Here is a 26,839-nt window from a genome sequence, read left to right as displayed (position 1 = left end):
CAAGTGTGTGCAAGTAAGGCATTATTCTATTTTCTATAACTCGATCCTGTTTTACTCTGCCGGGAAGGGCTCGAGAGTCTTGTGGCAAGTTAGACAAGAAGGGGGTAGAAAAGGTGAGGCTGCACTACAGCAATTATATTCCCATCACCACTAATGATGACAGGCAGCCCGACCTGAGAGTCAGCCATCAATCACTGCGTGGGCATCCAGCTCTGGAGGCAGTGCCCTACAATTTCTTGCCCATCGAACTGGTTCCAGCAAAGTGGAGAAAAAAAAAAAAAAAAAAAGATATGCCAGATATGCACCTCAATTATAGCCTCTATGAAACAGACATAATGGCACAATGTGATCCCAATTACTCCAAACCCGCAAGACCTGGAGGAAACTCTCAGATGAACACACCTCTGAACTTAGAGTCGAGATGAAGTGGACTGCCTAAAGATTTTTTTTAATGATGGCCACAATTATGTGAAAACACAGAAGATACGAGATTCAGCCAACATATACTCAAAGGGCAGCATGTCATGCATCTTCACACACAATGTCAGAATGACATACAAAATTGGTGTAAAGGATGCAAATATAGACCATTTTGAACATTATTCTTTCTGGAACTAGTTTTTAAAACCATTCGGACAGAAATAATAAAATAAGAGGAAGCTCTCATATGTACTCACCTTTGAACTCGGAGATGAGATTAAGTGAGCTGCATATATATATATATATATATATATATATGAACAAAACAAATACTTTTAGGGCCTTTTGTTGAAAACTAATCAAAATCATCAAATAGGCTTCCAATTACTTAAAACCACCATTGCTAAAGGAAGCTCTCAAATGTTGGGGTCTGAACTCCCCTTTGAACTCAAGAGTTGAGATGAGTTAGGTTGCAAAAAGAGATGTTTTATTATTTAATGGCTGCAGCTGAATTAAAATCTTGTTTAATACAGCATGTGAAAACACATCTGAATATAAGAGAGTCAAGCCAAAATATTCTCCAAGGGCAGCACCTCATGCATCTTAATGTACAATTCTTTCAGGAACTATTTTCACAAACTGTACCAGATCAAAATCATAAAATAAGCTCCCAGTTACTTGAAACCGCAAGGCAACTCTCAGATGTACTCACCTTTGAACTCAGAAATGAGATGAAATGGGCAGCGTAAAGAGATTTTTTATTATTTGATGCCCGCAATAGAACACAATCTTCTTTACTGTGTGAAAACACATTCGAATATAAAAGAGTCAGCCAAGATATTCTCAAAGGGCAGCGCATCATGCATCTTCACATACAAAACGTCAGAATAAAATACAAAATGGGCTGAAAGGATATAAAAATAGACCATTTGTAGACCGACTATAATGCAGCCAAGTGGTAAACCATATGCATTTGTAGGTATTTTCATAAACTTTAAAACACAAACTCTTTCAGGAACTATTTTTACAAACCGTACCTTTCAGATCAAAATCATAAAATTAGAGATTCACAGTTACAGGTAAAAGTCAGATTTGTGGTCTCTGAGAAGGGAATCTCGCTACACAGTAGTTTCATGGTTCCACAAGCCAGTCTTAATGTTCCCAGAACTCTCCACGTTCAGGGGCGACAGATTCTGTAGCCTCTCAGAGTCTTTGGCAGGACCGTTTTGGCACGCTAGGTTCAACCCGTAGGACTTGGGCTGCACCTCCAGTTCAACAGCGAGGGGCTGTTTTGGACAGTCGTTAGTTTGGCTGGTGTCTTCGGTCCCCGATCCGTCCCCTCTTCCGACTAAGCCTCCATTACTGATGCCGTTCCCCACGTTGTTGCTGATCCCGTGCCCAAAACTGTTATTCGGGCGGACGCCTCCACCTTTGGCGAGGTGGCGTGAGCGGCGGGGCACACTGGTGCTGGCGTCGCTGCTGTCCTGCTGAAGTTGGCTCTGCTGGCGCTCCCGGTAAGCCAAATACGCTGCCCGTCGACTGTTACGGGCCTGCAGGCTTTCGTGATGATGGTGGCGCTTGTGCGAGGCACTTTGCACGCTCCCCTCCACACTGGTGGGAACATCGTATGAATACTCGCGCAAAACCGTGAGCCTACTGGCCCGATGAGCTCTCGCACGGTTCTTGTGGTGTCGCCCTGAATGCCCGTTGATGTTTGCGCTGCCCGTTCCTGACAGATTGTTGTTGTTGACTGAATTGGGCCGATATTGGACCTCAACAGGTGCGATGTGCATCTTGATCTCAATGTCGACTGAATGTTCAGTCAAGCTGTTGTCTAATAACGCCGTCCCATTGGCCGTTGAAGGGGCCGGTTTGCATTGAGCTGCTTCCACTTGCAGATTGGTCAGTTTACAGCCTTGGGTGGAGTTGCGGATGCTTGGTGCACTCTTATTGGTGCACGAAGATTCGGCGCTGCTGGCTGGACACTTTGCAGTTTCACTGTTTCCTCTTGCGGTCAAGACAGAGCCTCCGGCTCCCGCGACTGGTAAAAGCAGGGAATCGATCTGAACAGCGTAGTTGCGGCGAACCAGGCAACAAGCTTGTGACCAATGACGCCGCATGTCCTGACGGTTCACACAGTGGTGCGCCACAAGAAACGCCCCGAGAGCCAAAGCAGTGGCACCAAAGAGGCAGGCGAACACCAAATCTGCCGGATGCTCCTGGGACACTGCAAGAGCTCCAAACACCCACAGAGCGACATAAAACGCAAGAGACCCTGCCACGCCGATGAGCTGGGCCACAAAAGTGTGTTCATTCTCCAGAGCCGACATCGGGACCATTTGCGCGGCATCTGCGGACGAGGACTCCAGGTGGGCCGGTGGGATTTCGGACGCTTCGGCCACAGAAAGGTGCTGCTGCTCCTCAGACTGTTCCTTGAGCTCGAAGCGGCGCTCGGGATGCCGGCGGAGCTGAACGAGGATGCTCAGGAAGTACATGCAGTCCACAAAAACGATGAAGGCTGCCGGGCCATAAAATGCACCAAGACTGGGTTCCCATGCCATCCAGCAGCTGCGGAAAGACAACAGGTGTTTTTTTAAAGTCTATAGAAATTAAACATCACCCTATTTATTTTCTAAATGCATATTGTTGTTCGTAAGTGAGCAATTAAACTGTGTTTGTGATACAACAATTTTGCTGACATAGTTGTTGGATAGTCCAGTGAAAATACAGACTTCTCTCTGATGTATGCTGGACTTCTCCCAAAATTGAGTCCATTTTAACCCGCCCCTTTCTCACAACAACTGCAAGCTCATTCTGAATGTATTGAAGTTCAAAACTCCAATAAACTAAAACACCTTCACAAATACATCCACAAAACAAAAATTGTAATGGTTGATTATTTTCCATAATATAACGATGATTATGGTCACCCTTTATTTTAATCTGCCAATACTTAGGTTAATTACACTATAACAATACGTCAAATTAATGAGCAACATGTGCTTACTATAAGTTTAGGGTTATTTTAAGTATTAGTCACTTGTAATTAAATATTTACTGTTATAACTCTTTCAAATACCTATAAAATATGTATTAAAAAAGTCATTTTAAAATAAAGCATCACAATTATTATTAATGTACATTCATTTTATTTTTATTGCAATATCAGCAAATACTTTATCAATGGCAATAATAATAATCATAATATACTATTCTAAGTGTTCACATTAAACATTCACAAACATTTATCTAGGACTGTTCAATTATAACAAAAAAATAAATAAATGGTTTATTATTTCCAATTATATTATAATAGTGAATTATTTATGTAAATATTATTATTTTTTTTATCCAATCAGCATCAAAGATTATATTGAGGCCAATTACAATAATTACATTAATATTTATTTTATGCCATATCAGTCTCAAAATTTTTATCTATTGCAATAATAATAATAATAATAATAATAATAATAATAATAATAATAATAATAATAATAATAAGAAACAACAACAATTAAACTACTTACAAAATTAGAAGAACTACATAAGATTTGAATGTTTTTAATGTTAATCAATAGAATTGACAATATAATAATGATGTAGTGCTGGTATAGTCTGTTATATTCTTTAAGACTTTAAGTCTACACATCTAAAGCTAGCGGAGAACTTTTTTCTGAGAACTACTTTATTGCGGTTTTAAACTTCAGTAAATCAATGTCACTTTTTCCTACCTGGCAGCATTAAAAAAATCAAAAAGAAAATTTAATTGTGCATAAAATATACACAGAAGAGCGCGAGAACACTCCCATCCCGTTATAAATCACCGCAGCCGTCACTCACCGCAGGTCTGCTCTCCAAAAACTAGTTTTTACATTAAGTATACATAAGCTCTAAAGTTTACACTAGTGGTATCAAGGGCTTCATCTTATCAGAAAAGTAAAACACTTGTGAGGCACTTCTGAGTTCTGTGACGCTCGGCAGACCGTTTTTTCTTTTGTCACGGTAGCGTGAGATTAATTAAACCCCAAAGATCTCAGATGGTCTGGATTTTTAAATTAAACCATGCTGTTACACAATCCAAACAGCTGTCACAAGTGAAAGAAGGGAAGTGGGAAGCCAACACACACACACACACACACACACACACACAAGGTGGGGAGCCCAAAGTAGAGCACCATAATTAGGTTCACACAGCTTCAGAAGAACTAAACTGCTCTCTGCTTTATAAAGTATTATTCTGCACGTTACAGAGCACGGGCATTAGGCTCCAGTGACAGCAGAAGCAATTCCTTGTGACAGATAAAGACTATGAATTGACAGGAAGTGTCCACGGGGGGATTTGAAAAGTGCCTTGAGGCAGATACAGGCTGGATCTGTACAGTCTGTCGTTAATAGCAACGAAGTTAAGGAAACATATTACACCATTGCATTTTGTTTCAAATAGTTTGCATGAATCCAAACACAAGAAGTCTAACTGATGACACAAAATCTGTACATTGCAATGTGTGTTATATATATATATATATATATATATATATATATATATATATATATATATATATATATATATATATATATATATATAACAGCACAAATAAATACAATAGAGTAAATATACAAACAATAAACAGTGATTTTCATTTTATTTTTAGGTAGGTCTAGCATAAGTTTTTAGGTACAGAAATTGAATAAAGTAATCAAATGTAAAACAGCATTACATGTGGGACTGTATAAACTAAAGTTTATTCTTTATTAAAGTTACAAAAGCTTTTTAATCAAGAGCAGTGAGTGATTTCTTTGTTGTTGCTGTTCGATTAAGACACTTTAAAAATCACTTTAAGAGAATGCAGTGATACAGCGGGCATAAGTTCAGCCGGTTATGTCTGCTGTAGGATACTTACCAAGACGAGCATTTTGACATAATTTTTGTCTGAATTTGTCCATTTAAACACAATACTTCAGAGAGAGATTAATATTTGTGCGCATTCTGAGGCGCGGGTTTGCGCACTTCGGATGAGTACACGCACAAATCTTCTCACTTCGCACACGTGCTCACGTCCTCTGGCTCTTAGATGTTTAAACTGGCAAAGCTTAAATGAGTTTAGTTTAAACACATATTAACACATGCTGTTCAGATCTCATCTATGAGCGCGCGATATCAGCACCCAATGTGATGACGGAATAAATGAGTGCTCATATTCCAGAATACGGGATTCACGTTGAACAAAAGTGAATAATTTGATATGATATTATATATATATATATATATATATATATATATATATATATAAATTAAAGCTCTAGCTAGAATTTTATTGAAAGGGATAGTTAAAAACACCTTAAACTCTAATACTTACTAAGGTGCATTGACTTGACTGCCGTAGTTCTTGATGTTAGCTGCAGCTGTTATTCCACACACAATGATGGGTATGCCTCCACCTATTAAGTAGAATCTGTAGAAGTAAAAAACAATGACAGTTACTAAACGTAATTAGTAAGGTATTATATATCCTCATGTTAGAGCATTAATGCTGGAATACACAACATGACTTATAAGAGCTGAACATATTTTAAATACACTAGGTTTCATACACTGGCTCTGACTTTGGCAACTAGTGTCGATGTATAGCCACTTTCCAGACTGCAAATCACAGCTAAAATTGGGCAAAAGTTATGTTGCGTATTCCAGACTTACAAAGGTATATTTCAAAAAAATATATAAATCAAATACTGTCATAACCAGTGTTTGTTACTGGGACTTATATCGATTAAAAATAAATTGAAATGACTGACAAAGCTAAAATAAAATATAAATATTAGATGAAAAACTTAAGAAAACAGAACATTTGAAATGTTGCATTGGCAACTAACTCAAAATAATTTTAAGCACAAAAATTATTCAAAATTACAAAATAAAAGATAAACAAAAATACTATATATTAATATTATTTTATAGCATACAATGACAGATGTACAAACATTACAACTAAAATCTAAATAAAAACTGAAAATATAAAAATGCAAAATATTAATAAATACTGTATAAATGAGGTCATGTGACTATCAATTAAATGCTTATGTTTGTGTGTCATAAGATAGTCTTGAGGCTGGATACTATAATGCTACACAAATAATATTTTAAAACAACTCTAGTCATAATTCACTCATCGTCCATACAATATATACAATGGCTAAAACACTAATATATATTATATATATATATATATATATACACATACATACATGAGGATGAGTAAATGACAATGTTTTTAAGTGAACTATCCCTATAAAGGCACATCATTCTAAAATTAATGTACAATTTTCATAAAACAGCCCTGTTTCTGTTGCATTTTTACTGACACCAAGTGGTCAGCAGGAATAACTCATTTTAAACCAACACAGTCTTGCCTTTTGAGCAATTTAAGTGTCAGAGTAAAGTTTCCTAAAATAGATCACAGCATGTGTGTTTGCTCACATATCGATCATATAAATACAGATATATACCGGCTCACATATTATTCATATAAATGATTAATCATTTATAGCTATTATATGATCTGTTTTACTTATTTGTACATTTGTTCCTCTCCTCCTCCTTCATTACCTCAGCATAGGTCTGGGTGGAGGCGGAGGCTCGTCCAGCTCCTCGTAGCGCTTGGCCTTCCGCGTCACCTGTTTGTAGATGTTGCGTGCCGTTACGCCGGACCACAGTGCTGTAGCCAGCGTGGAGTAATGCAGCACGATCCCCACCTTCAGCACACGACATTCAAAAACATAAGAGCTCTCCACAAGAACAACAAAAATGATAATATTCTCAAAATAGTAATGTAAAGTTGATAGCAGTACTGCAGGTCTGCCTGTCAACTGAGAAACATTTATGAAGATTGTGTAAATATTGTCACCTAAACTCTGTATATGCACAGAAAAGCAGGCACATACCGCTTGACAAACGCTTGCATTGTACGTTTGGTTGATGCCGCCCACAAACACAGCACAGGTGAGGAGCATATGTGAGCACAGGTTAACCAGCATGTGCCAGCACTTCTTACTCACACGCACCGACCTGCCAACACATGAAATATCGCATTAAAACCAGCATATTAACAACTTAAAGGGATAGGTCACCCAAAAATGAACATTTGCTGTTAATTTACTCTCCAGGATGTGCATTAGGTGACTCGTTCGTCTTCTGTAAAATATTTTTTTTTTGACTGAAATCGTGGCTCTTAGTGATTCACTGAATGCAAGTCAATGGCTACCGTCACTTTGGTAGTGAAAGAGCAGGAAACACAAAAGTAATTCACGCGGCTCCTGACGATATACACTAGTCAACATTTGAAGTGGATCAAAACCTTTCATCAAAGTTGTCTTAAAACCGAAAACCTAAATGCGTTTTGTCTTAGGGCAACTTTTTGATCCACTTTAAATTGATTATCACAAATCAAAATGATCGGTCTGTGCAAAAAACTTCATATTACTTACAACATTATCAGATGTGATCCATGGCTTCAGACAAATGGGGTAGGTTTTTCCGCAAAATTAATCTTTCGGACAGTTCGTTACAATGAAACGGGTTCAAATTACCAACTCACCTGTTCATTTACATTAGACGTCACCTATAGGCAGTTATATTAATAAAGCACCCAATAATGACCTATAACGTGAATATTTTACTTAACACCAATAAAGACCTGCTACTGGACTAATGGTGATGATGTTGTAAATACTATTCAATTTCTTGCAAAACCAATTGTTTTGCTTCGTAATAACCCAATGTATCATCAGGAGCCACTGGTACTCATTTTGTTTCAGCAGCTGTGTGTTTTTTTGGTTCTCAAAATGACGGCAGCCATTGATTGCATTCATGAATCACCAAGGATCATGGTTTCAGCTAGAAATCATCTTCAATTTTTCATTAATCTTTCATCCTGGATGGACTGAGAGCTAGGTGTATTAATTTTGTGTTGCCTGCTCTTTGACTACAAAAGTGCCGGTAGCCATTGACTTGCATTGGTTTTGAATCACTAAGGACCACAATTTCAGTAAAAAAGCCTCTTTACTGTTTTACTTTAGAAAAACAAGACACCTAATGTACATCTCAGATGGCCTGAGGGTGAGTAAATAAATTTTTTTTTTTCATTTTATGGTGACCTGTCCCTTTAAAAAGAAACTTGACCCCAGCACTTACTTGTGGTGGTAGATATAACTGACTATGACTGACAGCAGGCAGAGCACCAGGATGATGGCTGTGGCGTAGATAACAGGGTGAAGAGGTTCGAAGCAGTACGCGTCGTTCCCGGTTCTGTTCAGATCCTGTTAGAAAAGAGGATTTCAGTGAATTATATCTGCGAATGCATTTCTACATCAAATAATTTAGATTTGTTTTTTTCTTGTTCCGGAAGATGTGTGAAAAAAGAAACCGAACCGAGAGCTCACGGCACACATCAACCATGAAGGAAAATCAGAAGAAAATTGCACAGCAGATCAATCCAGCAGTAAAAATCCTCCATTACCATCCTGCAGATCCTTATTACTACTTCTGGTCACACAGCAACATCAACAGTATTTCACACACGGACTATCATGTAGTGCATTTATATGTACAGTAAATACTGCTTAGCCGTGTTATTTTCATATTGTTTATATACTATCAAATTATAATTTTTTTTTAAATTAGCTTTTATTTTTATGTTTTCAGTTTACAAGTTAAATGTGGTCTAAGTTTCATCCATTTGCTATGAGCTTGTCATTTTTGTTTTGTACTTACTATTTCCATTTAGTCTCGTTTTTATTTCAGTTTTAATGATTTTAGTGATACTTCAAGGCAGCACTTCTAATATTAAAATATTTTACCACCCTTTATTTTTTTTCCTATTTAGCCTAAATGTATTTTATTTCAGTTTTAGAAATTAAAAAAACTTTACTTTTATTTCCAAATTGTCAATGCAACATTTCTAATTTTATACATTATTTTAAATTAACAAATTATTTTTGAATAATTTAAGAAATTGTCATTTTCTTTATATATATATATAAATTTGTCATTTATATTACTTTTTAATATTTTACTTGTTTGTGCTTTATTTCAATTAAACAATATATATATATATATATATATATATATATATATATATAAATATAAATATAAATATATAAATATAAATATAAATATATATATATATATATATATATATATATATATATATATATATATATATATATATACACACACACAAACAGTTTTATTTAAATTTCCACTCTTAAAATCAATAATGACCACTATGATGTTTCTGTCACCATGGACCACAAAATAAATTGTCCAGCAAAATGTACAACATGTGTGCCAAGTCTTCGAAAGCCCTACAATAGTTTGTTATGAAGAAGAGACTGAAATGCGTGCCTGGTTTGTCTCTCTCACCATCAGTAAAGCGTAGTTATTAAGTGAATGGCAGGACATGGTGGTGAAGTTGTCGTCCTGATGGAGGATGTGGCAGCCGTCGCTCTGCCAGCCGCCCTGTCCTCCCAGCAGACTGAAGTTCCAGAAGGAGGGAACCGCGTCCGAGCCGTGCAGGAAGCGCCGCAGGCTCACGTTCACTGGACTCTGCAGGTTCTTCAGCGGGAAGCCCTCTAAACAACAGCAGGATGGATGCTTAAAGGGTTAGTTCACCCAAAAATAACTCACCCTCAGGTCGCTCCAAACCCGTGAGACCTCCGTTCATCTTCGGAACACAGTTTAAGATATTTTAGATTAAGTCCGAGAGCTCTCAAGATGAACGGAGGTCTTACGGGTTTGGAACGACATGAGGGTGAGTTATTTTGGGTGAACTAACCCTTTAATCAGTTCGTGTAACAACACACACGAGTTCTGGTTGTGGACCATCTTTGATAGTACTCTTAGAAATCAAGGTTATTATTAACATTTATGGTTCCATGAGGAATCCGTAGAACCTTTCCATTCTACAGGAGGTTCTTTGGTGGAAAAGGTTCTTTAAATGTTCTTCAAACTAATGTTTCTTTTAACAAATGTTAATTGAAAGGTTCTTTGGGGAACAATAATGGTTCTTCTATGGCCTTTTCAAACCATTGTTCTTAAAGGTTTATGATAAAAATAGAGTTAAACAATAGAGCCAAGTTAATGTTTAGTTAGGAAGTACACACAATGAATCCATGTGCATCGCTTGTATTGAAAGACACTTTAAAGAGTGCCAGTACTCCAGAGGCAGATCTTAGACATTCGGTCCATATCAGCTTCTTCTAAACTCTGCAGCTTTACAAGGGATTGCGATCTGTTTCTGCTCCGCTTAGGCCTCTCGTTGAAATCAATCAGTTTTCCCCAGCAGCTCCCTGTGCTGTAGTTTGCCGCCCCCTCACACTTCAGCCGCTCTCCGGCAGCATTATTGCTCTGTTCATGACACCATGCCTCTTTACCTGCTTAAAGCCACAATGTGGGTGGGATGTATTATAATAGTGCTGCTGTACAGTAAAGATCAAATCACAAAAGAAGAAAATAAAAAAATATATATATTTTCAATGTTGTAAATAAAACAAAGAATACTAGAGAATGTTTTACCAGAAAATATAATGTTAACTCTTTCCATTTAAAAGTGTCATGTTTAATTCAGTGTGTTAAATGCAAGACGCAAAATCTAATTCGACACCTATTCTGACCTGGTGCAACATTTTCTAGAAAAATGTGCAAAATTTTTGCAGAAGCACTTTTGTGTTTTATTTAAAAACTTGAAGATATAATTAAACCTTTAGTACCCTTGGTTATACTTCTGTACAAGTGTTTTTTTTTTTTAGTATCACTGATACACTAATATAGTTTTTGTTAATGTTTTGAATTAGATTTTATTTCTAAATGCTCTGTTTTAACCTCTAGTCTAGTTCTAAATCCATATTGGTTTTTAATTTGTCCATTGATTTGTTAATTAATGCACTAATTTGCATTAACTGTTGTAGGCATTTAAGAAAATACATTTTTTAGTTTTATACTTATGTTTGAATATTATTTGTTTGTGCTTCGTTTCAGTTTAATATGTTAATTATGAAAGACGAAAGAAAGAAGTTTGTGTGATTTGTGAACTTCATGTGTGGTAATTTGTCTGTATCTTTGACTATTGTATTTTATTTTGCTTTCTAACCAGGTAGAAATATTGTATAACATCAACAATGAGGATCTGTCTGCTCTGTCCCGAGGCGCTGAGTGTGTTCTTACCGATCTTTGTGAGGATCACAGGTGTGACCACACTCCTCCTCTTACTGCCGTCGCTCAGGAGGGTGGAGTTGCCCGTCGGAGGAAACAGTTTGCCGTTGCGGAAAGCCAGCAGGTGTAGCTTATAGACGGCTTCATCAGCCTGACCCGAGCTTCCCAGAGACGAGAAGAGAGACGGGGGAAGCTGCAGAGACGCCTCCACGACAGTGTTCTGCAGACGTGGAGATGCAATAACGTTAATGTCAGAACATGATGGATATATTCCTGCTTCCACAGCTTTATTGGAGTTCTCGCTTTAAAGAAGCGCTCGCTTTATGGGTTATGACAAATCCACTATAGGTACAGGAAGTAGACAGCGATAGACAGTGTTAAGCTGCAACACCGGTTACCACGGCATCGTTTACATTTTTTATAGTAATAAAAATAATTCAATTAGAGAACAGTCACTGCAATTAAAAACTGAATGACCGAACGTGCCAAACGGATCGGATTTTATTTTTGACGTGAGGAGAGTGAGGGGAGACAGACGAGACAAAAGCAATTTATTTAGTTTTGAAACTAAAGGCAAAAACGCCTGTTTGGAAATATTTTGGGTTTCGAAAAGCCTGTTGACTTTTGCCGTTTATCTAAGGTGACTTCTGAACATTTGTTTCTTTTTTAATTGGTTCCAGTGTTTTGATTTTTATCTACATTTTATCTATATATCTAAATAAAAATAGGCTCAGTATATATGACCCAAAGTAACTAGTAACTACTTGAGTAGATTTTTTTTTATCCGATACTCTTTTACTCCTACTCAAGTAACTATTCAGACTAGTACTTTTACTTTTACTTGAGTAAATATTTCTAGAAGTACTTTTACTTTTACTTGAGTACAGTTTTTGGGTACTCTACCCACCTCCGATTATCGGTGCGGTCACACACTAAAAACGTCCTCACCGTCACAACCCTAACAGGAAGGACCAGAGACACAATGCTTACTTTGAGAGCCAGTGCAGACAGGGTGCTGGTCACGTTGCATTTGAAGCTGAGCTGGCGCTCTGGGTTGATGTCGGGGTCTCTGGGTGTGCGCTCCGCCGAAAGCTTCTGGAACAGAGTGCAGGTCATTCCATTGAAGCTGCTGGCCTTGATGGCATGAGCCTCCAGAGCAATGTTGGGAGAGTTCTGCTGAAACAGAGGGTTACAATATCATCCACATGTTACTGTGAACACCGGCTCCCCTTAAACTACTCTCCAACAATCTACACTTTCTTCTTGCTTTTATTCAGCGTGGATGCATTCAACTGGTGAAAAGGGACAGCATTTATAATGTAACAAACATTTATATTAGGTGTTTTAACTATGTACTGTGTAGAATGTACTTATTTTGGTTATGAAGGGTGTGATCTGGTTGATTTGGTTAGGTTTAAGGGCTAGAAGCTGATTTGAAAGATGTAAATACAGAAATTAATTATAGGATTATTTAGATTTCAATGTCAGTACATAGTGGCTAAAGACACTCGATATAAAGTGGGTCTAAGATTTCTGTTTAAAATCAATTAAAAATGAATTACAGATAACACATAAATATGAAGCATTCATAAAAGCCAGAAATGTTTCTTGAGCAGTAAATCCATGTATGATTTCTGAAAGATCGTGTGACACTGAAGAGGAGTAATGATGAAGAAAATACAGCTTTGATCACAGCAATACATTACATTTAAAAATATATTCATATATGAATTAGCTTTTAAAAACCTTTCACAATATTACTGTTTATCCTGTATTTTTGATCACATAATTGCATCCTTTGGAAGCGGAAGTAGTGTTACCTATATTTTGGGTTTTAAAATGGTTTAAAATGTAAAGGGTTCAATAGTATATACACTTTTTCCAGATTTAATGTTATATAAACTGTCCAACTGCTGAAAAAAACAACAACTACTGAATTTATTATTTGTATAATCTGCACACATCTCATCTAAACATACTAACACTATACTGTGTGTGTGTGTGTGTGTGTGTGTGTGTATATATATAAGTGGTTTTCTCACAGTACTCACGGTAGAATAGGCCAGAGCCCCGTTACTGATTCGGAGTAGGGCGATTCTCTGCAGGGACTCAACGATTCGAGAGCAAGCTCGCGCCTCCCTCTGAGCCATCCATAACACTCGCTCATCAGCCAGCATCAGATTACTGGAGATATCCACCATCACATCTCCCAGCTGAGAGAGGAAACACAGTTAGAGACAGCACTGACCATCCCTCCAGGCCCACAAACACACTCCTGAAATCAACTGAACATCACATCATCATCTCATCAACTGAACAACACAATCACATTCAGAAAACTGCTAATGAGTTCATGTTTCCCGGAAGAACTAAAACGTGTTTAGTGGGACGCGTCCGCACATTGCGAATGTTATCAAAAAACAACGCTGCAAATGCTGGATTGATAAAGGCCTGTTCTTTGTCCTAAACAAATTCACATAACTGTCCCAGGACCCAGGTGGCCCGCAGTAACGTGGCTTTGAACAGGTCGTTCTGACTCCGAGACACCCTTTATACACAACAGCACTCAGGAAGGACTTTCATTCACTCAAGCTCTTCCAGTTAAAATAAATATTAGGCACTTTAAGTAAATTTTAGCATAACAGACTTTATTTTTCAACAGTGTGATAATGAAGCTAACACTAATAAAAATTTAGTTTAAAATTTTTTTGAACTTTTTCAGTAATTGAAATAGAGCTGAAATAAAACAATTAAAACTAAAAAATATTTAATTAAATCAGTTACCAAGACAGCATTTCTAGTTTGTTAGTTTTAACTGAAGTACTAAAAATAAAACCAAACCTGAATGAATGAATTAAGCTTTTATTAATTTTATATATTCATTTTCAAAACTGAAAAAAAAAAAAATACATTCTGTGAATTCTGACTAAAAATAATGCAGAATTAAAAATACAAATAAAAATATCTGATGAAAAACTTAAATGAAACCATTTGAAATTACAAATGTCAAGGGCTGCATTGGTAAATAACTGAAAGAAGTTTAAGCTTAAATTAAACAAAATCAGAAATAAAAACTATCATTATATAAAGATTACATACATACTGTGAATGCACATTTGGATTGGAGTTATTTTTCAAAATATAAAATGTAAAGATCGATCACACTTTTAAATTCTCAAACATTTAGAATTCTCCTAAATACCCAAGTTTTGGAAGACCGTGTGAATCCTGGTCTTACACTGAACAGATGAGGATGTCAATAAAATAACAAATGTCTTGATTTTTGGCTAATTGTAATTGTTTTTTTGTCATCTCTAAATTCCCTGGATCTGAGGCCTTATGTGATTTGTGACCCTGCAGCACAAAACCAGTCAAATAAAAACCAGTAAAAATAAAATAAATGTAAAAAAAAACTTATTTTATGTCAAAAATCATTATGGTATTAAGTAAAGATCATGTTCCATGAAGATATTTTGTTAATTTACTACCGTAAATATATAAAAACCAAATTGTTGATTAATAATCTGCATTGATAAGAATTCATTTGGAAAACTTCAAAGGATATTTTCTCGATATTTTGACCTCTCTGATTCCAGATATTCAAATAGTTGTATCTCGAACAAATATTGTCCGATTCTAACAAACCATGCAACAATGGAAAGCTGAATAAATTAGCTTTTGAAAAATTGACACTTAAGACAAGTTTTGTGGTCCACGGTCCACAAGAAGTGTTTATGTGAGAAAAGTGTTAGACTTTTGCATTGCAGTGAGGGAATAAAAAAAGATTATTCAGACCCTGTACAGGCCCTATATGACTTGATTTCATTTAACTCGCCTCTTTATACTTCTCGGCAAACTTGCCGATCTTCTCGATCATCTCGGCTACAAAGATCACATCCACCTTGTCAGAGAAGTTGGGCGCCTCTGCGGTGTAAGCCAACAGCTGCTGCGCCGTCTGGACCGCATTGGTCAGATTCAGAGGCATCTGACGTACGAGAAAAAAAAGAAATAAATGAAGATCAAGAAAATGAGACGGACACAGAAGAATGAAATATCATGTCTGACATAAACCACAAAAAAAAGGTGCATGATGAGGATTAAACACAGAATACTGCACGGCACAGTTACACTTGTCTACCTGATTGATGATAAAAAGCACACGCGTGACGTCTTTCATATATTCACAGCGTGAGTAGTCGTCCTCTTCCCACTGTCCACTGCGGCCACATCGCCTCCACGCGCGCCGGTCTTCTGTCGAGCTGCCCGAGTAAATGCCAGCTCCGCTCACCTGCCGTTTACAGGGCAAGTACGCCGTGATGCCAGCCAGTGTCCGAGGCCATCTGCACACAGACTCGTTCAATGCATGCTCATGCACAACAACAAAAGCACCAATTTGCACTGTAATATGTATCGCTTAGATCTGTTACCACTAGAGTGCAGCGACGAGCTAAACAAATACACTGGTTTGATATCTTCAGCAATGTATACACAACTGATTCACTGATCCAAATCTATCATAATCATATTTATACTGTTTTTAGCTCTTTCAACACCTTTACTAAAGCAAAGTTTAGAATCTGGAAGATTTGTCTGAAAGAAATTACAACTTTTATTCAGTAAGCATGTATTAAATTGACCAAAAGTGACAGTGAATACATTAACAAGTAATACGATTTATACTTCATCTGAAATCTGAATAAATAATCTTTCCATTGATGCACGGTTTGTTAAGATCGGACAATATATGGAAATCTGGAATCTGAGGGTGCAAAAAAATCTAAATATTGAGAAAATCTCCTTTAAAGGGGGGGTGAAATGCTATTTCATGTATACTGAGTTTTTTACACTGTTAAAGAGTTGGATTCCCATGCTAAACATGGACAAAGTTTCAAAAATTAAGTTGTAAGTTTGAAGGAGTATTTCTGTTCCAAAAATACTCCTTCCGGTTTGTCACAAGTTTCGGAAAGTTTTTTTCGAGTATGGCTCTGTGTGACGTTAGATGGAGCGGAATTTCCTTATATGGGTCCTAAGGCACTTCTGCCGGAAGAGCGCGCTCCCGTATAGCAGAGCACTGAGAGCACAACAGACATTCACTGATCAGAGCGAGAGCGTTGCGAAAAGTCACAAAAGAAGTGTGTTTTTGGTTGCCAGGGCAAGACAACCCTGTACAGATTACCAAAAAAAAAAAAAACAGCATTAAGGGACCAGTGGATGGAGTTAATTTTTACAGAGCATCAACGGAGTTGTGCAAGTGTTTGTGTTTGTTCCGTGCATTTCGAAGATACTTGTTTTACAAACATGGCCCATTTTGACGACGGATTTGCGTATCGTTTATTTCTTAAGGATGATGCAATCCCAACGAAAAAGGGTCACGATCGTGTGTTGGAACCGCAGGCGGTGAGTAAAACTGCTTCAAATATCTCTGCCTCCTTGTTAGTGCGTCCCCTCCCATGCCGGAGACCCGGGTTCGAGCCCCGCTCGGAGCAAGTCGTTGCTGCTGCTGCTATCGTTCAGTTTCAGCCTCGGGATCTGATACTGGATCATAAATAAACGTCTGAATCTGACTGTTAGCCATGGTTTGTTTTGAATGATGGGTTTTCCCTCAAGGTAATGTCACAGCTTCCAAACGCTCTCAATGCAAAAGCCTACTGGCGCTCGTGATTCTTTAGCTCCGCCCACATGTCACGCCTCCAGGGGCTCGTGTTTTTCCGGGAAAAATCGGTACAGACTATCTTTCTCTTATGAATATAATAAAACTAAAGACTTTTTGGAGTTATGAAGGATGCAGTACTACTCTATAGGTACTCAAGATTAACAGGATATTGAGTGAAAAACGAGCATTTCACCCCCCCTTTAAAGTTGTCAAAATAAATTCTTAGCAATGCATATTACTATTTGATATATATATATATATATATATATATATATATATATATATATCAAACACAGCCTTGGTGATCAGTAGAGAAGTTCAAAAGCACTGAAGTTTTAGCAGCTCTGAACTGTGCACAGCATCATGTGATCAGATGTTCACCTGACTCACCTGTAGTCCCCTTTGTTGTTTGCGACCCGATCTGGCAGGCAGTATTTGGCAGAGCTCTCCAGGACCACGATGTGGACCGTCCTGGTGTTGTTTCCTCGACTGGTGCGCACGCGACACTCCCAGTCCCCAGTGAACCCCGGCTGGATGTTGGAGATAGTCAAGGCGCTGTGTGAGGACAAGTCAACATTATGAATTCAGAATACTGATTTTTGTATTTCACAGTGTCATTGTCAATTGAAACTAAAAGTAAAACGTTTACAAAACTTCTGAAATTAAGCTGAAAGAATAAATTATATATAGAAAAATTATATATATATATATACTATGAAAACCTAAAATATAAGAAATGTTTTTTTGAAAACTAATTGAAACAAGTCTTATAAATAAATGAGCTGTAATAATTTAACTACAGTTTTTGCTGGATAACATGTCGATTGATCTCAAAGAAAAATCAAGATTACACGTTTATCACTCAGTAATACACACACACACACACACACACACACACACGAACACATATACATACAGTAGTCAATATTTAAAGTGGATCAAAAAGTTCAAAGCTATCCTAAGACAAGAACGGGTATTGTTTTAGGTTTTAGGACAACTTCAATTAACTTTTTTGATCTACTTCAAATGTTGAATACTGTACACACACACACACACCCACACACAAATAGAATTACTAAAATTGAAGCTAAAATATACAAGAAAACAAAAAATATGAATATTTTGAATTAGTTTATATTTTTATAAATACTACAATAGTACAAATACTACTAAAATAGCGCCAGTATTCACACAGATGCTTTGGCAGGATATACAACCTACAGTATTGTTCAAAATAATAGCAGTACAATGTGACTAACCAGAATAATCAAGGTTTTTAGTATATTTTTTATTGCTACGTGGCAAACAAGTTACCAGTAGGTTCAGTAGATTGTCAGAAAACAAACAAGACCCAGCATTCATGATATGCACGCTCTTAAGGCTGTGCAATTGGGCAATTAGTTGAAAGGGGTGTGTTCAAAAAAATAGCAGTGTCTACCTTTGACTGTACAAACTCAAAACTATTTTGTACAAACATTTTTTTTTTTTCTGGGATTTAGCAATCCTGTGAATCACTAAACTAATATTTAGTTGTATGACCACAGTTTTTTAAAACTGCTTGACATCTGTGTGGCATGGAGTCAACCAACTTGTGGCACCTCTCAGCTGTTATTCCACTCCATGATTCTTTAACAACATTCCACAATTCATTCACATTTCTTGGTTTTGCTTCAGAAACAGCATTTTTGATATCACCCCACAAGTTCTCAATTGGATTAAGGTCTGGAGATTGGGCTGGCCACTCCATAACATTAATTTTGTTGGTTTGGAACCAAGACTTTGCCCGTTTACTAGTGTGTTTTGGGTCATTGTCTTGTTGAAACAACCATTTCAAGGGCATGTCCTCTTCAGCATAGGGCAACATGACCTCTTCAAGTATTTTAACATATGCAAACTGATCCATGATCCCTGGTTTGCGATAAATAGGCCCAACACCATAGTAGGAGAAACATGCCCATATCATGATGCTTGCACCTCCATGCTTCACTGTCTTCACTGTGTACTGTGGCTTGAATTCAGAGTTTGGGGGTCGTCTCACAAACTGCCTGTGGCCCTTGGACCCAAAAAGAACAATTTTACTCTCATCAGTCCACAAAATGTTCCTCCACTTCTCTTTAGGCCAGTTGATGTGTTCTTTGGCAAATTGTAACCTCTTCTGCACATGCCTTTTTTTTAACAGAGGGACTTTGCGGGGGATTCTTGAAAATAGATTAGCTTCACACAGACGTCTTCTAACTGTCACAGTACTTACAGGTAACTCCAGACTGTCTTTGATCATCCTGGAGGTGATCATTGGCTGAGCCTTTGCCATTCTGGTTATTCTTCTATCCATTTTGATGGTTGTCTTCCGTTTTCTTCCACGTCTCTCTGGTTTTGCTCTCCATTTTAAGGCATTGGAGATCATTTTAGCTGAACAGCCTATCATTTTTTGCACCTCTTTATAGGTTTTCCCCTCTCTAATCAACTTTTTAATCAAAGTACGCTGTTCTTCTGAACAATGTCTTGAACGACCCATTTTCCTCAGCTTTCAAATGCATGTTCAACAAGTGTTGGCTTCATCCTTAAATAGGGGCCACCTGATTCACACCTGTTTCTTCACAAAATTGATGACCTCAGTGATTGAATGCCACACTGCTATTTTTTTGAACACACCCCTTTCAACTAATTCAACTAATTGCCCAATTGCACAGCCTTAAGAGCGTGCATATCATGAATGCTGGGTCTCATTTGTTTTCTGAGAATCTACTGAACCTACTGGTAACTTGTTTGCCACGTAGCAATAAAAAAATATACGAAAAACCTTGATTATTCTGGTTAGTCACATTGTACTGCTATTATTTTGAACAATACTGTACATTTTTCTTCCTTTTCTTTAAAATGTTACTTTTCTTTTCTGAGTTCTGGTGTTTTCAAGCACAATATTGGTAGATCAAGTGTGAATTTGTGTTTCAGGTATATATATATCGTCATGCTCCAAGGCAAACACAGCTCACAGTGTGATTCACATATATCTAGTGTGCAGAAACGTCATTCTGCAGTCAGTATTGGGTTTGGTATCTCCTTCACGACTGGCTTCTATTACCTGGCTATTAAAGAGCAGTTCTGCACCATGCTTTTCTCGATGTAGATGCCCTGAGTGGCATCAGGCTCCACCATCTTCCCGTCCTGATACCACAGGACCTGCATGTCCTCATCCACGAACGAGGCCATGCACTGAAACGGCAGGCTGTCTCCCTGGAAGACGATCTGATGCTGGGACGGAGTCATCTGGAACGAGGGAAGCTCGAGAGGAGCGTCTAAAATAGAGAAGAAACCCTGTGGTGAGCCACAGATGACTGCTATGTGCAAAAGCTGACATTAACGAGTGATCCGAGAGCAGTTTTATTGTAGTTCTTGCACAAGCTATGGTTACAAAAGTACAAAATCAACATAAAGGGAGGCCCAGACCAAGACTGAAGGTCTTTTAATCACAGGATTACTTTGCTTTTGGCCGAGGAGAGCGTGTCTGTACTAGTAAAAGAACAGGAGATTGATGATTTCAGAAACCAATCATGTATTCTCTTCCACTCATTTAGATTTTAGACTATTAGAAAAAGTGTCATTTTACTTTAAAAGATTAGAGATTTAATGTGTGACTGGTCATGGAAAGCCAAGGTCTGGTTACTCGTATCAGACTACAGGTTGCACAATGTCATTAAAATATAACAAAATAAGGCACTCGTCTCATTTCATCCAGTTTAACAACAATTTAGGCAAAACCTGACCTATTTGTTCATGTGTGCAGTGTTGTTATTGTTAAACCAAACTTAAACTATTAAAACTGTTTTTATGATTTGAGATCAAGCTAAATTACAAGTTAAATGAAAAACCTGAACAAAATTAAAATGTTACCTTAGCAGCTAAATTCGATACAGTAAAAAAAAAAAAAAAAAAAAAAAAGAAAGAAACAAAAAGCTCATTAAAAAATTACAATACAATAAAAAAACTGGTATTTAGCTTTTGGATTAAACAGTGAATGTAAGCATGTAGGCATATATTATGGGTTACAATCGCATTACAATGTAACATTGAAAAAACTAAAAATATTTTTAAAGCAGAAGTTAAAAGTTACTAAACTAAAAATTAAATGAAAATCACAAACTAAGTAAAAGGGATATTTTGATTAACCCTTTACACTTTACAGTTAGTGCTGCCATACAAATACACTTACTTGTAGATTTAAAATTCGACACATTCTACATAAACAAATTATTCACATTTATTGTCCAACTACAAATATTTCAGCAAAATGTATACTTTAGTCAGAGTTATTGCGCTCCTATTTCTTTGAGCTCTGTCTGTTTGGCACAAAGCACTCATTCTAAATGAAGTCTGTGGAGATTAACAGGGAATCGCTAAAGCAGAAACTCATGCACTTCTGACAGCAAAATGGAAATATTTCCATTGTTTTTTTAACATTTACAGCTGGAGAACATACCTGTGCAATGTAAGTAATGCATTAAGGAAAACAGCACATCTCAAACACATTAAACAGCACGTCTCTGTTAGCCTCACACGCAGCCTTTCTGTCAGAGCTTCTAACGGTTTGAACTGAAACTAGAAACTATAGGCTACTAGAGAGAAATAAAACGCAGAAATCATTCAAATGAAAAAAAAAAAGACACGCTATGATTGGTTGAACTCTTCATCTTTATCTGTTGCTTGTTTTGAATACTACACGTTTACAGGCGTCAATAGATTTTAGTTTCAGTATAAAACAGCAGAAGTGGACTGTGATGGTGAGTAGTGCTGCACGATATTGGAAAAAAATTACATTGCCATATTTTATTTTTCTGCGATATATATTGCGATATGAAATCTAATCAAATTTTTTCTGACAAACAAAAATGGGGTGAGCACACTTACATTCTCATTTTAAATTATTTAAACATCGACACCATCGTGTCAATTGATTCAATTGAATCAATTGACTCTCGCGCGCACTCTCACTCTCACTCTCTCTCTTCCTTTCTCTCTCACGCGCGCGCACTCTCTCTCTCACGCGCGCACTCTCTTTCTCACGCGTGCACTCTCTCTCTCTCTCTCACGCGTGCACTCTCTCTCACGTGCGCACTCTCTCTCACGCGTGCACTCTCTCTCTCTCTCTCTCTCTCTCTCACTCGTGCACTCTCTCTCTCACGCGTGCACTCTCTCTCTCTCACGCGTGCACTCTCTCTCTCTCTCACGCGTGCACTCTCTCTCTCTCACGTGCGCACTCTCTCTCTCTCACGAGCGCACTCTCTCTCTCGCTCTCTCTCTCTCCCTCTCACGTGCGCACTCTCTCTCTCTCTCTCACGTGCGCACTCTCTCGCTCTCTCTCGCTCGCTCTCTCTCTCTCCCTCTCACGTGCGCACTCTCTCTCTCTCTCTCTCTCACGTGCGCACTCTCTCTCTCTCTCTCTCTCTCTCTCTCTCTCGCTCTCACGCTCTCGCTCTCACGCTCTCGCTCTCACGCTCTCGCTCTCACGCTCTCGCTCTCACACGCTCTCACGCTCTCACGCTCTCGCTCTCACGCTCTCACTCTCTCTGCCCTGTCAAAACTTTCACTCTATGATGGTTAAGCTGTGCAATCAATCCGCGAATCACATTGGTCAAGGGCCGGGGAGCAGCTGGCCCGTACAGTTAATGAATAACGGATCAACTACGACAGCCTACATCGCACATCCTGCATCCACTATTGTGGATTCGTACATCGCGATATCGATGCTTAAACGACACATCGTGCAGCCCTAATGGTGAGTGTGTATTCTTACCACAGGTGAGTGTTTGGGGTCTGAGCGAGGTTATCAGCTGACCCTGCAGGGAGCGAGGGAACGAGCAGCGAGTCTCCTTCACCCCGATCGCCTTCTCTTTGATCCAGACCACCAGCCATCGCAGGTTACAGTCGCACAGAAGATAAGGGCTATCAAACTCCCTAAAAATGCATGTTCCAAAATCATAACAACTACATCAGCGCCATTGATAAGATCACAAGAACATTCCCTTCGACAGAGTGTGTGTCAACAGTCTGAGGGTAAACTTTCAACATGTTTGAAGACATGCCAAGTGTTACAAAAGCTTATCTCGAGCATTTAAGTTAATAAATACAAAGAGTGTAAACATAGACATTAATAAACTTTAATAAACAGCAATCTCCATTTTATTTTAGGTGGCCATTTGTGCTTCCATTGCCATTTTGTGTACAAATGATGCAAAACGAAACCAAACACTTACAGTATTTTCAGAGAGCCGAGGCTGTCGAAAATCCCTTGAGACAGTGAAGAAAACTTGTTCTCCGAAAGGTTACTGCAGTAAAAAAAGGGAGAATTAATGAGTAAAATGTACCGTGCTTAATTAAAACTGATGTATCATGAGTAATTTTTTGCACTGAGAAAACTGTAAACATCAACAGTTAGAAAAGAAATTACAAGCAACGTGGAATTAAACATGAAAGTTTAAATTTTTATTTTCATATATTTTATTTCTGTTAGTTGCAACATTTCTCAACTTGATTTAGTCTTTTTTGATGCACTACAATAAAATACAAAAAATACTAAAAACATTTTAAAAAAAAACTTGCGCTGAATTAAAAATGTAATCAAAAACTATAAAACAATGCACTTAAAAAATACAAACAAATTTACTAAAAAGTTAACTTAAAAACAGAATATTTATAAAAATAAATTAATAAAGCTATAATCTCTATGTATCTTTGTGGTACTAAATTAAACCTGCTTTGTTTCATTTACAACTTCATTTACAAAGTCTAGTTTTTATATTGTTTAATGTGTCTTTGAGTTAGTGCTGATAAATTAAATGGATTACTACTACTACTATTATGAAATATTACACACTGCTCTGGACATCTGTGAAAACTGCGCAAAAATTTTTTAATGTTTTGTGGACAACTTTCATAACCACTCTCATATTTGCTGAAAAAAAAAAAAAAAAAAAAAAAAAAAACTTAGGCCTGTAATTCTGGTCCCATTTATTCAAGTGGGATCCATTAACATATTAAACTAAAAAGCCTCATTACAAACGGTTTATGTTTTCAATTTGTCCTGTATACCCTTGACATCACATCTGTTTGGGGCGCAATCTGTTGAGTTTCAGCTGCTGTCTTAATTGAAATGACTGGATCGGCTGTACTCTTCACCTTCAGCAGGTGAAGACGACGCTCACGGGACGGCTGCGTTCACACGCTCATCTAACAACACCTGTTACCAGCTTTAGCTTTCTGTGAAGGGTAATCAGGCTAATGAATCTCAGCCAAACACCAATGACTTGTGTTCTCATCATCACAATCTAATTTGAATATCTGCAGATAAACAGACGGACGGACGGACTGATGAGTATAATTTGCAACGCATTATAAGATGCATGGTGTTTTACTTTAAAATGGGTGAAATGTGCATAGTCAGATTAATTTTACACTAAAAGCATGTGACTTAGTTGTTATGAATGTGGCTTATTATGCATGCATTTATTTCTCTATGATGAAAAAGTGGTATTTCGACAAATTTTCCATTTCAAGTTCATGTAGAGACAAAAACACGACTTACAGTTTAACCAGGTTGGTCAGGCCTTTAAAGACGTCCACATGGAGGCAACCGATCTGGTTTTTGGACAAGTCTCTGCAAGGTACAAGAGATAAGAGAAAGCGTTGTGTAAACTCATACAGGCATGAACTATTATCCAACATTTCTTACCTGGATTTGTCCAAATATAAAGCATTTCAGAAAACTGTGAACGGAAAAAGCTAAACACATGCAATTTGCAACATGATGAAATATTTTAATACTCTTCCTATCGAAATACCAAGGAAGTCTATTTCTGCAACTGAATAAAAAATGTAAAAAGGTACTTGCGACTTTTTCACTCACAATTATTATTTTTTCAGAATTGTGTGACAAATATGTACAATTCAGATATTTTCATGTAATTTGATTGTAAAATTCGCAATTGCGAGAAAAAAGTCCGAATTGCGTTAATAAAATACAAATAAAGCTTTATCGCCTCAGGAAGAAATTAAATGACAGATTTATCAAATCGATTATTATAATCCAACATTATTATAACAATAATTATTTTAACCGCTGAGCACCAAAACTAATAGCATTCTGGTCTTGAACAGCATTACTTTAGTGTTATTTATATTCAGTATTTAAAAATATTTTAATTAGCTTTTATTTGTATATTTTCAGCATTTTTTTTAGTTCTTTTTTTTTTTTTACATGCTTTTGCAATTTTCATTAGCAATTTTTTATTTCTAGGTTTAATTTATATTTATTTCAGCTTTACTTTCAGTAATTTTAGTACTTCAGACTTATTTTAAGGCAACATTTGAAATTCTGATTGAGGGTTAAAGTAAAACTATTTCATAGATTAATTAGATTTTATTTCAGACTTATTTAAATCCATTATGACAATAAACTATACATTTAAATCGGTCTTGATGGAGTGCAACAGCATCCATACATCCATGTATAACTGCCTTTGTGAAGCAAAACATCCCTTATAAAATATCATGAGACACTTCACCAAACAGCCAATATATTTTTTCTAAACTGACAGCCAAGCAACCATTGCATCCCAGACAAAACATAATTATTCCTGTCAATCCTGCAGTCGTTCCAGTCTTCATACAGGACACAGCATGTTTTTGGCAAAGGTCTCTAAACCCCATTTAATCACTCGCTTTCATGTCAAGCCACATGTTTCAGACATACAAGCATGAGACATGAGACGAAATACAGCACTTTGATTTATAACAAGCTTCACTAACATTCAAAAGCATAGTGAAGTGCATAGAAATGATTATAGAATGACAACAAAAGAAGAAAAACTAGGATGCATCTTAGCATGAATTAATCAGTCCAATCCGTACGAGACAAACAGCATGAACGGTCTAAAATTTGAATTTAATGGCAAGTCCCATAATGTGGTTTTAGCGTAATACAAAGTCTTTGTGCGCTCCTGTATTTGACTCATGTGACTCACAATGGAAATGGAAGTGACTATCATACCAGAGGGCTTAACAGCAGCAGGAATGCAAAGCTCGCAGTGTGGATGAAGCCCTTGGATGAATAGTTATTCTTCATTGTCTAAAATATTATTTGTTACGAATTGTACTAATGCAATTCCTGTGGGTGATGCACACAAAACTTGGTACAACATTAATCTGAAATTTGACGTTACTTCCTGGTATCCTTGCATACTGTTTATAAACGCCATACGAAACATTATTTTTTTCATTATTAAGTCCCTTCTGCTCACCAAGGCTCCATTTATTTCAACAAAAATACAGTAAAACTATAAAAAATATTTATAATTATTATTATTATTAAAAATATATTTTCTATTGTAACATTTGAAAATGTAATCCCATTGATGTGAAGCTGAATTTTCTGCATCATTACTAGTAGTACTGATGAGTTCTAAAGGTTTATGTGACACTGAAGACTGGAGCAATGATGGTGAAAATTCAGCTTTTCATCACATGAATATTTCTTTTTTTTTAATATATTAAAATAAAATACT

At 37.1% G+C, this 26,839-nt stretch overlaps 1 protein-coding gene across 1 annotated transcript in view; it reads right to left on the bottom strand.

Annotated features, from left to right (window-relative positions):
• Positions 1-1,157: 1,157 nt before the first annotated feature.
• adgra3 (adhesion G protein-coupled receptor A3) overlaps positions 1,158-26,839 on the bottom strand; it is a 44,667-nt gene continuing 18,985 nt past the window's right edge. The window contains exons 4-19 of the mRNA XM_026268332.1: positions 24,862-24,933; positions 23,534-23,605; positions 23,074-23,234; positions 20,365-20,578; positions 17,673-17,837; positions 15,768-15,969; positions 15,465-15,614; positions 13,681-13,842; positions 12,620-12,802; positions 11,642-11,849; positions 9,842-10,050; positions 8,612-8,736; positions 7,363-7,486; positions 7,028-7,173; positions 5,781-5,876; positions 1,158-2,988 (exon numbers count right to left, since the gene is read on the bottom strand). Coding sequence (XP_026124117.1) covers positions 1,539-2,988; positions 5,781-5,876; positions 7,028-7,173; positions 7,363-7,486; positions 8,612-8,736; positions 9,842-10,050; positions 11,642-11,849; positions 12,620-12,802; positions 13,681-13,842; positions 15,465-15,614; positions 15,768-15,969; positions 17,673-17,837; positions 20,365-20,578; positions 23,074-23,234; positions 23,534-23,605; positions 24,862-24,933 — 3,739 coding nt within the window. The 3' untranslated portion in view covers positions 1,158-1,538. The remainder of the gene's footprint in view (positions 2,989-5,780; positions 5,877-7,027; positions 7,174-7,362; positions 7,487-8,611; positions 8,737-9,841; positions 10,051-11,641; positions 11,850-12,619; positions 12,803-13,680; positions 13,843-15,464; positions 15,615-15,767; positions 15,970-17,672; positions 17,838-20,364; positions 20,579-23,073; positions 23,235-23,533; positions 23,606-24,861; positions 24,934-26,839) is intronic.

Source organism: Carassius auratus, chromosome 7, assembly GCF_003368295.1.
Source record: "Carassius auratus strain Wakin chromosome 7, ASM336829v1, whole genome shotgun sequence".
In the NCBI taxonomy this organism is placed as follows: domain Eukaryota; kingdom Metazoa; phylum Chordata; class Actinopteri; order Cypriniformes; family Cyprinidae; genus Carassius; species Carassius auratus.
Note: the sequence above shows the minus strand (reverse complement) of the source record. Positions and strands in the feature narration are given on the sequence as shown.